Source organism: Triturus cristatus, chromosome 4_1, assembly GCF_964204655.1.
Source record: "Triturus cristatus chromosome 4_1, aTriCri1.1, whole genome shotgun sequence".
NCBI lineage: Eukaryota > Metazoa > Chordata > Amphibia > Caudata > Salamandridae > Triturus > Triturus cristatus.
The window spans coordinates 1,101,126,143-1,101,141,750 of NC_140585.1; the positions used below are offsets into that span (position 1 = coordinate 1,101,126,143).

General features: G+C 41.3%; 1 protein-coding gene and 1 long non-coding RNA gene across 2 annotated transcripts in view; one reads left to right on the plus strand and one right to left on the minus strand.

The window, feature by feature from the left end:
- The window catches only part of LOC146856078 (uncharacterized), a 70,094-nt gene extending 65,487 nt beyond the window's left edge, over positions 1-4,607 (plus strand). Inside the window, exon 3 of the long non-coding RNA XR_014981428.1 lies at positions 3,890-4,607. This is a non-coding gene — a long non-coding RNA (uncharacterized LOC146856078). The remainder of the gene's footprint in view (positions 1-3,889) is intronic.
- Positions 1-15,608, minus strand: part of ABCD2 (ATP binding cassette subfamily D member 2) — a 165,660-nt gene that overhangs the window by 31,666 nt on the left and 118,386 nt on the right. Inside the window, exons 8-9 of the mRNA XM_085654102.1 lie at positions 14,240-14,324; positions 8,403-8,528 (exon numbers count right to left, since the gene is read on the minus strand). Coding sequence (XP_085510228.1) covers positions 8,403-8,528; positions 14,240-14,324 — 211 coding nt within the window. The remainder of the gene's footprint in view (positions 1-8,402; positions 8,529-14,239; positions 14,325-15,608) is intronic.

Consider the following 15,608-nt stretch of genomic DNA (forward strand, 5'->3'; position numbering starts at 1 on the left):
GAGACAGCTGGGCGTAAGGCACCCGGCCCAGATGGAGTACCTGCAGATATGTACAGGGCAAACCCACTGTTTTGGGCAAATATTTTAATTAGAGTTTTTAACGCCGCCGCAATAGTGGGTTTCCCTGAGTCCTGGTCCCTCGCTACAATCGTCCCTATTTTTAAAAAAGGGCAGAGAGGAGACCCAAAATGTTATCGACCCATATCGCTTCTGGACTCCTCGGTCAAAATTTTAGGCAAGGTTGTTTTGGCGAGGATTTCCGCGTGGGCCAGGGGAAACAACATCTTATCCGAGGCTCAATTTGGCTTTAGGTCAGGGAGGAGTACTGAGGACCAATGCCTCAACCTCCACCTTATATTGTCCAAATACACTAAAGCAAAAGGGGGCAGCTTATTCCTGGGTTTTATGGACTTGTCCACAGCTTTTGATCTTGTTAATAGATCAAAACTGTGGGCAATGTTGTTGGAGATGGGCCTCGATAGCTCTCTGGTGCACTTTCTAGCGGAGCTTCACAAAGATCTGAGGGCCCGCATTAGAATGACCACCCATGGACAGTGCACCGAGAGTTTTAGATCCACTAGAGGGGTCCGCCAGGGGTGTATCCTGGCTCCAATGTTGTTTACGCTCTATGTGAACTCTTTGGAGGGTTACCTAACGTCTGTTACAAAAGATTTTCCTTGCATGGGGGGTGCACCAATCCCGGTGCTCCTCTATGCAGATGACGCGGTACTCATAGCTAGGACCCCAGTTGCCCTACAAAAGTTATTAGACGCCTTTTGTAATTTTATGAGTAGTCTCGATCTGGTGATTAATAAAAGTAAATCACATACCATGTCTGTCGGACGTGGCATGCGTAAAGAAAAATCCTTTTTCTGTGACGGAGAGGTGATTACTAGTGTTAAGGTCTTCACCTATCTGGGTGTGATCTTTGATCAGAGGGGATCTTGGACACCGCAGGTAACATCTAAAATTAATGCGGTAAGAAGTTCGTACGGTGCAATTTTGGGTTTTGCAAAGAGATTGGGGGGGAAACCTATGGAGGCCATTATGGCCATCTATAAAGCCAAGACAATTGCTATTGCTAGTTATGGCGCAGCTGTCTGGGGTTACGCTAACGTCATAGATATCCAGACAGAGGAAAATACATTTTTTCGTTCATTGCTGGGGTTACCCCAGTCAACTGCTACCTTCTCAGTACACTTAGAGCTGGGAATGGGTTACATTTTAGACATTTTAAATCTAGCCCCACTTTTGATGTGGATAAAGCTTTGGCTTAACCCCAACCTTAGCCTAAATCACCGGATCATCAAAGATTGCCTCCAACTTGATCACAGAAGGGATATTCAGTGGCTGTCATATATCGAAACTATGACAGCTTTTTTGGGTCGCCCTGAAATTTTTAGTTGCCCTGAAACCTTGTGTAGAGCTGACTTACAATGGGTGAAAGTAAATTTTCTGAGAGTTCGCACAGCTGAGCGTGAAGCCCGCGATTTATGCAAACCCTCTGTGAGGGCTCACGTTCTGATATCCCCTTCTTGTGTGCTGGCCCCTTATTTAACCATGGTAATTAATCCTTTCCATAGATGGCTTTTATCCAAATTTCGGTTTAACCAAATTTATACAGTGCTGTGGGATGTGAAAGACTGGTGCAAGCTGGAGGAATCGGCCCCATGCAAATGTGATGGTTTCTCTATTCAGGATAACGCCCACTTTTTGTTTTTTTGTTCCTTCTATTATGAACCGCGTATAAAATACTTAAAATCTATTCTGAAGGACTTGGGATTTATCCAGTACAAGCCTGCACTGTTTTATTTGCAAATGTTGCTCTCTCCTCTTATTATGTATTGCACTGCTAGTTTTTTAGCCGCATCTGTGAGATGCAAGAGAAAAAGGCTTAGTTTGGAAGAACAACAGGAATTTGGACACAGCTATATCGCCCAGTCGAGTGCTTTTTAATCTATTTTTTGTATCTATCGCCCTTTTAATCTGCTTTTTAACCTATAAACTGTTTAATATTGTATTAATCTTATCAATTGTTTTATAGATGAACTTTTGATATTTGCTGTAGTATGCTTTTATGATTTTAATTAATCGAATAAAGTGGATTTTGACTTGACTTGACTTGACTATCCAGCTGCTCTGCTGCCCTGTTGCAAGAAGGACTGCTCTACTGAACAGTCCCAGCTCATGTGTTTAAAACACTAGATACCCTACTGGTGAAATTGATATGGGGGACGGGACGTAGAAGAACAGGATTATCGAAACTTCAGTTAGACACCAAACATGGGGGAGTGGGGGTCCCAGACTTGAAAGCATACTGCTATGCAGGCCAATTGCAATGTCTGGCATATTGGATTACAGGGCGCAACCTGCAAGAGATAGGCATGACTAAGCGCGAATGGGAAAAGGGTGCACTTCACACACTGCTGGTGTCAAACAGCAGACTCCCGCCAACTGCTCCACCACTACTATAAATTACATTGATGTACTGGAAAAAGGTATTTCGCTATACAAAGGATCTGGTCCCATATGCCACCAAGATTCCATTACTAGGACTCCCTATACCGCTAGGGCCTATAACACTTCAGCGCATATCTACTTGGGTTGAAACTGGAGTAAGCACAGTGGGAATGTTACTTATGGCCAGCACTTTAATGAATCAAGACACATTTGTGAGGGAAGAGGGAGTACTAAATACACTATTTCTTCTCCATGCTAACATTACTAGGTATGTCCGACTCACATGGGCCCCAGAAGGGACGGATCCCCCAACACTTGAGTTAGTACACATGCAATATCTCATGGGTAACGGCAGTCACCTGACTAAGTGGATGTATCGGGGGATTCGAACGCATGCTGCAGTCTCACTACAGACACTACATGATAAATGGAATAGTGACATAGGCCGTGAGTTGATGGATAAGGAATGGGGAATTATTTTGGAATACCCGAGGAAGGTATCGCGAAACCCAAAGTTCAAATTCATTCAGCTCATGATAGCGCATCATGCCTATTTAACCCCCAGCAGACTAAGCCTCATGTTCCCAGATATGGTGGAGGCATGTCCTCGTTGTCACGCCTCCAATGCGACTTTGCTACATATGTTATGGGTCTGCCCACGATTGATACACTACTGGACAACATGCAAGCAAAATTAAGCACTGTCGCCCCAGGGGGAGGGGGTGATCCACTAGAATATTGCATATTGGGGCTAAATCCTAGGTGCAAGAAAGGAGACCCAAAACCGAGATTTGCTAATTTGGCACTAGTTCTAGATAAGCGTACCATAACCATGAGATGGAAGGCTGCAAAAGCACCATCAGTGCTAGAATGGTATAACGAAATGGTCAGGTGGGGTAAAGCAGAAAGTACGGAGCTAAACCGTGAGGAACATAGAGGGCTCCAAAAGAAACCTATATCGATGGAATGGAATGTGATGCTCGAGGAATCTATAGCCACTGAGATACCGACATAATCAGATGGGTAATGCACTTTACTCTGCACTGCAATTAGGATGTATCACAGAGATGGGTCCAAAGGATGTATTAATGTAACAGATTGCAGGAACTGGTTGCTGGATTTGTGTACAGAATTACAACTGACATGTACTGTTATGCTGACTGTCACCAATATATACAAAGGAAGAACTGAGTCTGTGAGGAAGGGGGGGGGGCATTGATGGTTTGTTATTAGTTGTGGGTGGAGGGAGGGTTGTCTTTGATTATTATCATGGCGATAACACACTGCAGGTGAGGGATTGTCAAAGTTTCTGAGGACATGGTAATGTAAAAGCGACATAAATACCAAACCCAATGGATAATACTACTGGTACACTATACTAATTTGTAGTACTATGGTTTTCGTCTCTTTTTTGTCTTTTTTTCCCTAGTTTGTCAGACACCAATGTAATATGCTGTATATCAAATGACTAAGAATGTTGACATATCACGAAAATCAATAAAATATGCTATTAAAAAAAGGACTGCTCTGCTGCCCTGCTAGCTGAGGAAGAAGGACTTGACCTGTATCTTGTACCCAGGACCACCAGATTGACTCCAAGGGCGAGTTGGCTGGCCTCCTGTTCTAAGCTACAGGGACATAACAAGCTCCAACACCCTTTAACCCTGCACCTGCACTCTGTCCGTTTTCAGTCCTACCCCCCTTGAGTGGTGCCTCCCCAGTCCTGGGCCCTTGAAACTGGGGATAAAGGTGCTCTGCCATCCCAGCTGTGCTACCCATCAGGAATGATACACTGCAATCCATGGACCCCACTTCACTCTCTGGAACCAACGCTGCATGGCGGATCTCAATGCAGGACCCCACATCGCTCCTCAAACTGCTGCTGCATGATGTAATGCCCCACAACCAGGACATAATGTATAATTCTCAGAGGGCCTAATCCATTCCCTGTATATGGACCATGCTCCATCCAGTCGGCTTGAACTTGTGCCTTTGTCCCAGTCCGGGGCAAACAGATAAACACAGTTGGCACCTTGTGCTTTATTTTTACCTAAACATTTAAAATTGCTTCTCCGGTTCTACTAATTGAATTTTTGCCATTCTGGTGTCAAATGATTTATTAAAATGTACTCCATTTTTATAAGCTGATGTGGCTTTTCTCTTGTGTTGTATTTTTACTTTATTACTGTTTAAGTGCTGCATAGATACCTTACACATTGCCTCTAAAATAAGCTTTAGCTTAAATTACATTAGTGACTTTTTGTGGTTCATCCTGACAAGGATTGTGGCTGTTACACGAGTAGGGTTTCATCCCCCTCACCTAACAATCTAATTTCTCACACTACATGACTGAAATTGCCTACTGGAGGAAGACCAACTTTCTAAAGCTAAACACTGACCAGACTGAAAGCATGATCGTCACGAAGAGCACATCACCTTAGAACTCTACCTGGTGGCCAGCAGAGCTAGCATCAACCCCCATCACCCACGGGGAGAACCTCAGTATCATCACTGAAAAAAAACTCAACATGTCTGCCCAAGTCAATGCCATCACTGCCTCATGCTTCCATACCCTGAAGATGCTGAGGAAGATTTTCAAATGGTTCCCAATCAGCATCCGGAAACAACCACGCATACCTCTGTCACAAGTAAGCTAGACTACGGGAATACCCTCAATGCTGGAATCAACAAAAACTCACCAAAACACTGCACACCATTCAGAACTTGGCAGCCAAAATTATTCTCAACCTCTTATGCCACACTCACATCACACTACACTTGAAGGAGCTCTACTGGCACAAACAAGCATAATTCAAATTCCCAACCCAAACTTTCAAGGCACTATATAACATCGGCACAGCATATCTCAGCAATCTCATCTGCTTTCACAAGCCTTCCAGACACCTGCATACATCTGGTCTCCTACTTGCACACATCCCACGCATATAGAAAAACAGACGCAGCAGACAAGCTTTCTCCTAAAGCATGATATGACCTGCCGCTACACATAACAGCCTCCTCTTCACTTTTTGAATTCCGCAAAAAGTTGAAGACCTGGCTTTTCGAGTAGCCCCATCAGGCCCTAGGTTTGGGTTGACTCACAACTGCTCCGCGCTAGGATACTGATCCGGATAGTTGTGCGCTCTACAAATCTGCATATCATAACATAACATAGATAGCAGAAGGGGTTGTATGTCAAAATATCAACAGCAAAAATATTGTGGTAATAGGTTATCATGTCAAAAATATTGAGAACCAATATATCGAGAAGCTGAGGTTTATAAGTGCTGATTTACTTTATTTCACTTCCCGTTTATTTAACTCTACATTAACTAAAGTATGTCTGTTTTTCTCACAATATTCTGGTACCACAATATTGGTGCTGTCAATATTAAGGTGGAATACTTAGCAGGAGTTGTCACCAGTGTGCACAGACAGCATTTAGTGCAGGCACAGTGAACAGACAGAGGCTATTGCCAGTAATGTGCAGAAACATGGACAATAAGAGCAACGTTGGCAAACAGTGGTAGGTCCTAAGAGTGTGCAGGAAAAGCAACACGAAGTACACCCCTTGAAGAAAGGAGAGGGCATCGAGAATGAAAATTAGATGAAAATTAGGTGACAATTGTAGGGGATCCAGACCATTTCTAACTTCCCTCACTTCCCTCTGAGCCAGACATCCGGCCTCTTAGTCTTTCAGCCCCGGATTTCTCGCTGCACCCAGGGGCACAGCCTCAGGGGGGACTGAGGTGTGACCCCCCTCCTCCCCCCGCCTCACCACAACTAAATGCATTCTTGGCTTCAGAGTTGGCTCTTGGGGCCCCGAGTAGGGTCTTCTATGGCTGTGTTGTTTTGTCTTTGTCTCATCATCCTCGTTTGACTAAAAGTTTTTTGTTGTTGTTAAAGGAGCTTAAACAGAGGCTCACCTAAAGCAAATAAGTATTGAGCCTGTTCCTCATGGGAACAGTGTATCCCACACATTGGTCATCCCTCCACCCTTTGGCATACTGTTTAAAGTTGGGACATTTGTGATTCACTCCCCCCCCCCCCCCCCCCCCCCACCGAATGCAGTTGGTTTCCCCAGTCCGGCCTTGCTTGTGGTCGACATCCAATCAGACTCATTCTTTCTGGTCCGGCTAGAATTCTCTTTGTTACGTTTCAACCCTACCTTAACAATGCCCGGTTCTTGTATACATTGCTGTCATTCACAACGCGGCCAGAAATAATCTGAATATATCAAGTAGCATTTGCTGCGCTTTCAAAATCCTGCAGTAGTACCCGAGTGTACACTTCACACGGCAGTGTCAAAATCCTGCAATAGTACCAGAGTGTGCGCTTTACAAGACAGTGTAAAAATACTGAAATAGTACCCGAGTGTACACTTCACACGGCAGTGTCAAAATCCTGCAATAGTACCAGAGTGTACACTTTACACAGCAGTGTCAAAATACTGAAATAGTATCCGAGTGTACTCTTTACACAGCAGTGTCAAAATACTGCAATAGTACCAGAGTGTACGCTTTACAAGACAGTGTCAAAATACTGCAATAGTACCAGAGTATAAGCTTTACACGGCAATGTCACAATACTGCAATAGTACCCGAGTGTGCGCTTTACACAGCAGTATCAAAATACTGTAATAGTACCAGAGTATAAGCTTTACACGGCAATGTCAAAATACTGCAATAGTACCCGAGTGTACGCTTTACATGGCAGTGTCAAAATCCTGCAATAGTACCCGAGTGTACGCTTTACATGGCAGTGTCAAAATCCTGCAATAGTACCCGAGTGTACACTTTACACAGCAGTGTCAAAATACTGAAATAGTATCCGAGTGTACTCTTTACACAGCAGTGTCAAAATACTGCAATAGTACCAGAGTGTACGCTTTACAAGACAGTGTCAAAATACTGCAATAGTACCAGAGTATAAGCTTTACACGGCAATGTCAAAACACTGCAATAGTACCCGAGTGTACGCTTTACACAGCAGTGTCAATAAATACTACATTTGCATCTGACTGTTGAAGATGAGCCTGGCTCGAATGTTGCTGGCAAAGTGCGTTTAATTTGAGATTTATTGCACTACAGCAAATGAACACTGATAGTCAGTCACGTGCAAGTTTAAATCGTGCCACCGACCCGTTACACCAGACTTATGCTGCCTCTTAACTTCCTAGTATATACACAAACTTTGCAGGACTCCTAAACACGTAGGTATTGGAATGTAAAGCCACACATGAGTGTTCTATACTTGACAGATACTTATGCATTACGAATGTGCACCACATTTAGGTATGAAACATGGCATCAAGTCCACAGTACATACAAATGTAACAGGACGAAATATAAAAACTGTAGTCTAAGTTTATTGCGATGTTAACCACTTGTGCAGTTCACATCTCTACACCTGTAAGGAGCTGGTCTGCATCTGTATGCTAACACCACAGTATGGCACATTTAATTATGTACAGGGCCCATAATCCTCCGTACACTAATAACGTATGTGACACGCGGAAAGTTGAAACCCACACTATGAATGGAACTAAACAGTAGGCCATGTATTGTTCCAACGCTAAGGGGCTGACTCACTGGAGCATGTCTGAGTACTGGAGGCAGTACTACAGGGATATTCTTTGACGTACTCCTACATGCCTCTGTGAGTCAGCCACAGAACATCAAACGCCCTCTAAGTAAAAGTGAACAGGGAGCACAGTTTTTCCTATTTTTAATATCTGGATATGAATATTCACTGAATACTCCCATTTTAGGTGTTTGGGACCCATTCAGAAAGACATGTAAGAATACGAGAAAGAGCAGCTCAAGAGGACTACTTAACATACTCCAAACCCCTTTGTTAATAAACTTCAAGTAGTCTCAATAAAGTCAAGACAGTGCACAAGTGTGAAAAATGTAGTGCTAGAAACCTTTGTTGCCCCTTACCAAAGAGAAGGCCGGTGTGTGATGGAAAGCAGGGATATCCCTGCATCCTTTGCGGCTTGAAATATCTTTCCTTCCACGTCGATGCTCACTGCACTGGTACACTCATCTAGCAATGCATATTTTGGTCTACAGAAAGGGGAAAAAAATAAGTTAGTAATTTTAGCCAGGATATGTGATCCTGAAATTTCCAAACTAGGGCTTATATGTATGGTACAACAGTTGAATTTCCTAAGTGCACAAAAAGCTTACTGTTTATTGTTTTATTGCTGCCGCCTTCTCTGGTAAGACTTCTACTGCAGACCATATTTTCACCTGAAACTCTCTTCGCTTTTAAGTTACAAGAAAACCTTTCTGAGATAGGATCGAGACCCAGAGCCTGTTTAAATGATGGCTCTTTGCTGCTCAGTAAGTTTTCATTGTGACCGTCTTCACCATCCTTGTGAGTCCTTCACCTTCCTTGTGACTCTCTTCACCTTCCTTGTGGCTCTCTTCACCTTCCTTGTGGCTCTCTTCACCTTCCTTGTGGCTCTCTTCACCTTCCTTGTGGCTCTCTTCACCTTCCTTGTGGCTCTCTTCACCTTCCGTGTGACTCTCTTCACCTTCCTTAGACCTTTGTCAAACATTGTTTGCAGCGGATTTAGAAGCTTATGCTCACTTGTCAAGGTTGTTTCCCAAAACATGCTGCTCTATGTCATCCTGCCAATCATTCTGGTAAACTGTTCCCAAGTTTAGTTCTTTATGTCTCACACAGAGGGTCATAATGAGTCTTAGGTGGACGGAGTACTGTCCATCAGGGTGACGGAGGACTTAACGTTCTATGTAGAGATGATGGCCCACCCATCGGTCTTTTCTGGGTGTTGAAAGGAACCACCATCACAGCATTAGCCATTTTTTGTTTTATTTTACAAAAACAAAACCAAAGTGGGAATTTATTATTGAAAACAAAAACCTAACTTCCCCCTAGCCTGCATATCGAGGTCATTATTTCAGTTTCTGTCCTTTGCCACCAGGCTATTCCAGAAACCTAGAAACAACAGATAAAAAAAACATCAGACCGTCCATCTAAATAGAGTGGGCCATGTGATGTCTTTACTCCAGCAGCCCTTCTCCATCTCTCCATAGGAGTTGGCTTTCTGTTGAATGAGGCAGGTGGACCGTCAGTTTGGCGGACAGGTTCCTCTGTCACAATTGTGACAGAATACCCTCTCCACCAAACTCTAAATCAACCCCAGAGTCTCTATTTCTTTTTCAATTCTTTATTGAGTTTGTCCAATACAAAGAAACAGCACAGAATGCCCACAAATGTCACAATGATAAACATTAAAAAACACCATGGTTGCGAACCATAGTATGGAAAATATTTCCCGCCCATCAATGGGAGTCCATTAATAACAGGGAATAAATTGGAAAACAGCAGGATACAAGACTCAGGGAATGGGAGTAGGAGATAGACAAGGGAATAAAACAGGTAAGGAGGACAATTCAAGGATAGAAAGATGGAAGCAGACTTGGGGCACCCCCAATCCAGTCGGTAACACAATTATCGTCAACTCTTGAGAAACGTGCCCCAAACTGCATAGAAAATGTGTAACTTAGTGTTTAGCTTGAGGATAATTCTTTCAAAACATGCCATGTTGTACATGCTGTTCAACCAGGGCTGAAGGAAGGGGACTTGGGCCATTTTCCAATGGTGTAAAATCACCAGTTAGGCCACTTCAGGGGCTGTGTAGAACTATGTGGTGGCGTGTTGAGTCCTTTAAATCCCTCCTCAAATTATCACATTCTGCTACCAGAAAACATTTAGTCTGAAGCATTCCCCCAAAATGTGGACTATATCACAATCCGTCATGCCACAGCTCCAGCAGTGAGAGTCCACACTAAGGCCGGCTCTACATAATTTTGCCAGAGACCAGTGCTAACAGTCAAGGATCTTGAAATAGCTGAACCCCAGAGTCTCTAAATAAGTATATTTCTTCAAATTTCCAAACCCATTTGTTAGCTAAGAGCCTGTTGTATTTTTCGGTGGTCTGTCACTTTTGCTCTGTACTGGGTTACTGGGATTCTCTGTTTGTTATTTTTAGGAGGCCACCAGAATGCAGCAATCTCCATTCTTTCTACTTCATAGCACATGGATTTGGTTTCCTGCCTATGTCCAGAGCAAAATGTATTAAGCTTGTAGTCATGCTAAAGGAGTCCAAGAATAAACATAGCTTACTTCATCTTACAATTAAGAAACAGCCCTGTATTAAACGCTGTCTCATCACATTATAGCAGTCATGTCAGAGGCACCCTAGAGGCATGGCCGCATCCTATGTAAGTTATACACACACATATATTTGAGTTTTATAGCGTAAACATACCCACAAAACAGGGAGGCACTGGACATGATGGTGGGTTTACACTGGTTAGTAGAGTAAAAGGGGAAATAGGTGGGGAGGAGGAATGCAGCATTAAGGGAAGAACTGTGCTGTGGAAGGGTGAAGGTGCTGGTGTGAGCCTTACAGGGAGGGTCTGAAAGCAAGGGGAGTTGCTGAACTGACGGGGATGGGATGATAGCTTGAACTCTTTATGCATTGTTTGGCATCTGAGAGGTTACTAAAGATATGTGATGCAGGTCCTTCTAGACCTGTATTACTTCATAAAGAGCCACATAGAGCTCACAAGGCAGGCCACATGAGAATTACTACTAAATTGAAATATGTACTCATTACACTGGGATCATTGGCTTATTTTTTTATTATAATACTAATATTTTAACCTGTTTTTACATATACATTTTACATGTTTCAATTGGTTAATACACTATACATAATATAAACACATTCAAATGTAATACACAACACAGTGCATAATTGTATCCGGTATGCAATACTAATACAGTGACCAATTTTTGTCACTTATTGTTAAAAAACACATAGAATGTCCCAACAAAGGCCTTTAGACTAAAAGATGAAAAGTAAGTTTCACTTTTGTAATGGGGAGACGTTCGTTAAACACGGAGCAAGAAACTGGGCTCAAATTCAAAGCCTTTAGCTACTATAAAAAAGACCTATAGTGCTAACACAATTCCGACCACAACATACGGGGCAGGGCTGTGGGGAATGGTGCTAATGGACTCCCTCCAGAACATTGAGGATGGCTTTTCTAAGAGGATAGCTTCCCTCCCTGGCTCATTCTCCAACTATGTCTGCCACTTAGAACTGGATTTACCCTATGTGACTGACATTGTGAGACTATACCCGATCATGTTATGGCATTCAATATGGAAAAGAGATACAGTGGACCTTACCTAGACTATAAAAACTGTTTGTCATTGGACAAGGCACACAAAATTGTTTGGTTATAGTATGTTAAATCCATGCTGTATTCGCTAGGTGTACCCGAACTATACACAAACCAGAGTTCTTGCTCTACATTCCCAAAAAAGAGGCTTAAGACAGTATTTTTAGCAAAGGCAGCTTATGTAAGGAAGGATAGGTATCATGCAAAAACAGCTGTAAAATTATGTTATCTGATCCCGCCTTTAACGGAGGGTGAATACTCGTACTTAGAAGGAGTAAGAAACTTACAGCATAGGTTCATCCTTCTGAGGTATCGTACCAATTTAATCCCGCTGATGCTGGGCTTTCCTGACAAAAAGTATTCTCTTAATGAATTGCCATCGTGCCCATACGATAATTTATCCATGCAATCTGACCTCCATCTTTTTATCTTCTGTCACTTCTATAAAGAACAGAGATCTATATATATCCTCCTTCTTCTAAGGCGGCATAACTTTGCTCAATGTCGTATTGCCTTGTTTTTTCTGAAGAAGCTCAATGACCCCTATGTTTTTTTCTGTGTAACATTTCTTTGGGCCTGTAAGTGAAGGAGACATCTTTTATAATGGAGACTATAATACAAATAGAACGAGGATTGAGGTAAAGAAAAATTGCACCCATCCTTAGTGGAGTAATTTCTATCTAAATATGCAAGGTCCTAGGGACCAGAGATCCAATACCCCTAAATCTCCTAAGATACGTAGTATCTCAAATTTCCATAAACAGCACAATGGTCCAGCACACTTAATTCCGGTCAAAGTTTTACAAAAGTGATTGATCTTATATAAACATTTGTAATTCACATTTCAAAAACAAGAATGGCAATTCAGCAGAGTTGTTCCTTCAAATTCTTTATTGGTGACTTCTTTTTTTCAACAAGCTAAAAAGACCGTAGCCAACGCGTTTCGTCTTCTCGGACTTCTTCAGGGCAGAAAACACATTGTCTAGAAATCCTAACTGTATTCTTTAACTTATATGGTTTCTCCTTCTAAAATCTGGTGATATGTGATTTTATCTGATATTTCATATAAAGTGTGGGATATTGGTCTATCCTCCTTTGCCATGTTGACACGGTTGGTAGTCAACCAGTTCCGAGTCAGTAACTTCCTCTATGTTATTTCATGAGCAGTTTTGACAATCAATAACCTGGCATGGTAGAGTGGCGTCCGTGTTCGTATGAACACGGACGCCACGCTACCATGCCTGCTGATTGATCGTCACCAATAAAGAATTTGAAGGAACAACTCTGCTGAATTGCCATTCTTGTTTTTGAAATGTGAATTACAAATGTTTATATTAGATCAATCACTTTTGTAAAACTTTGACCGGAATTAAGTGTGCTGGACCATTGTGCTGTTTATCTTTTATAATAGAGAATTGTGTAAATTTTAACTATCTATTTACTGAGCTTGTATAATTTTAAGAAAATTAAGTATGTGAATCTGGTCTGACACGATAGGGATTTGTTCAAACTTTGCGATTTTTAAATGTTTTTTATGATTGAGATTGACGTTCTACTTGTAACTAATTATTAGTTATTTATTAATTGGTATTTAGGTGGGCCAATTATGTTATTTGATTTTGCACTATGTTCACTTTACAAAGCACTGAGAGCACATTGAGAAATCTTGTTTACCATAAAATTGTTAGATTCAAAGCCCTACTGAATAGGGGTTGTTATTGGTTCTTTTATTTTCTAGCTCTAGCACTAGTTTTTAATGTTTTAGAAAGAAGATTCATCTTAATGTATGAACTTTTATGATCTATACTTTTTAACTATATCGAATAAAGTTATTGAACTGAAATTAAATTACTACTAAATTCATATATTTACTCATTATACCGGGGATCATTTACTTATTTCTTTATTATAATATTCATTTTTTAACTTATTCTTCCTTATAAATTTTAGATGTTTCAATTGGATTATACACTATACTTGGGAGTATGAAATACGCATACTAATGAGGTATGTTCTATTGTAAATAGATTTGTCTTCTTTTATTTCATATTTTAGTCTAAAGGCCTTTGTTGGAACATTCTATGTGCTTTTCAACAATAAGTGACAAAAAATGGTCATTGTATTAGTATTGCATACTGGATAAAATTATGCACTGTGTTGTGTATTTAAATTACATGTTTCTATATTATGTATAGTGTATAATCCAATAGAAACATGTAAAATGTATATGGAAAAATAAGTTAAAAAATGAGTCTTATAATAAAGAAATAATGCAAATGATCCCAGTATAAGGAGTACTTATTTTAATTTAGTAGTAATTCTCATGTGGCCTGCCTTGTGTGCTCTATGTAGCCCTTTATGAAGTAATACAGGTCTAGGGGGATCCCACATCACATCTCATTGGTTTGTTTCCCCATTTGTCCCAGACCTTAAATAGTGTGTTTAGGGGTACTTTTCTTACTTAATTATCTAAAAGGTCACTGCCATACAGGGTTGTTTGTAGAGACAAATGAGATTCTTTGCAGAGGATCAAAAGCCTGACACGGAAAACTTACTTGTGATAGAACATCCGTGCCATTCCCATTCTTTGCTTCTCTCCTCCGGACAATACATCCTTCCAGTCCATGACAGCATCCCATCCTGGAAGCCATTAGAAATGTAAAACAATAAATGCCTGATGAGATCCTTTACTGTAGTCAACAATTGATAGGTTTATAGAACAGTCAGGCTGTTAGACTCATCATAAAGAATAAAACTGATTTTATTGTGGATTGCACTCTGTTCTCCAGTAAACTATTCCAGAATCATCAACGGATATTTAGGCACACCTTTCTTTTTTATACCTTGGGTTGCAGTGCAGATCTTTGGATCTTTTTCAGAGTTTAAAAAATATTACTCTTTAACATAAATTCCTCCAACATGAAAAATGGCCCCAGACCTTTGATGTCATCAAGTACATATTTTTTCCAACTACATATCTGAAATAATAAATTGATTCAGTGACTACTAGAATATTTACAAAAACACTTGTTAGAATGTTTTGATGAATGCTTCAGTTTACACTGAACTAAATATGGAGTAGGAGTGGTATACAGTGCTCTGATGTAGCTCTAACACACTTGTAAGGATATACACATCAGACATTGTTTATCATAGCTGCTGGTGCTTCGACATTGTGTTTCCCCCATGTCTCGCTTCACTTCCCTTAGTCCCACCTCTCTTATTCCAGGTACTCCTTAACCAATTACTCTCCAACTCTGCATGCCCATCCCTCCTTCTCTTGCTGCAACCACTCCTGTTGTGGCGACCCTGCTCCCCATCCTTCCACTGATCCAGTGCACCCTCCACACTGCACAATACCATGCTGCCCACCATCTCAGTTGTATTGTATCTCCACTGTTACATTGTAGCTAGGTTTATGTAATCTAAGCACACCTGTATACATATATGCAAAGAAAGAGGACATGTTTGCATGAAAGGGTGTAGCTTCAGAGGGGGAGGGGAGGGTGTATGGGATGTGACATTCCCTAAATAAATACGTTTTTGACTTGAAAATTGAGTCCGGGCCCTTGAGTTGGGCCTGCTATGTCTGTGTCAGGTTTTCTTATCATCCTGATTTGACTAAGCTGTTTTAACATGATCATTTTTTGAATCGGGAATTATGTATGTTTAAGCCCAGATTTACAAGGATTTTGAGTTGGGTGCGTCACTTTTTTTGATGCTGCCTGACACAAAATCCTGTTTGCTATTTACAAAGCCATGTAAATGTCGCTTTGATCGGCTTTTTAAGAAAATGTAATGCAGTGTGGCACAATGACCTGCTTTGAGTTATTTTGCATCAGGTAGGCATTCCATGGGTGGTTCATGGGCATTCCAGTGCATTCCCCCATGGATTTTTTTGCAAACCCATATTTGACATGGGTT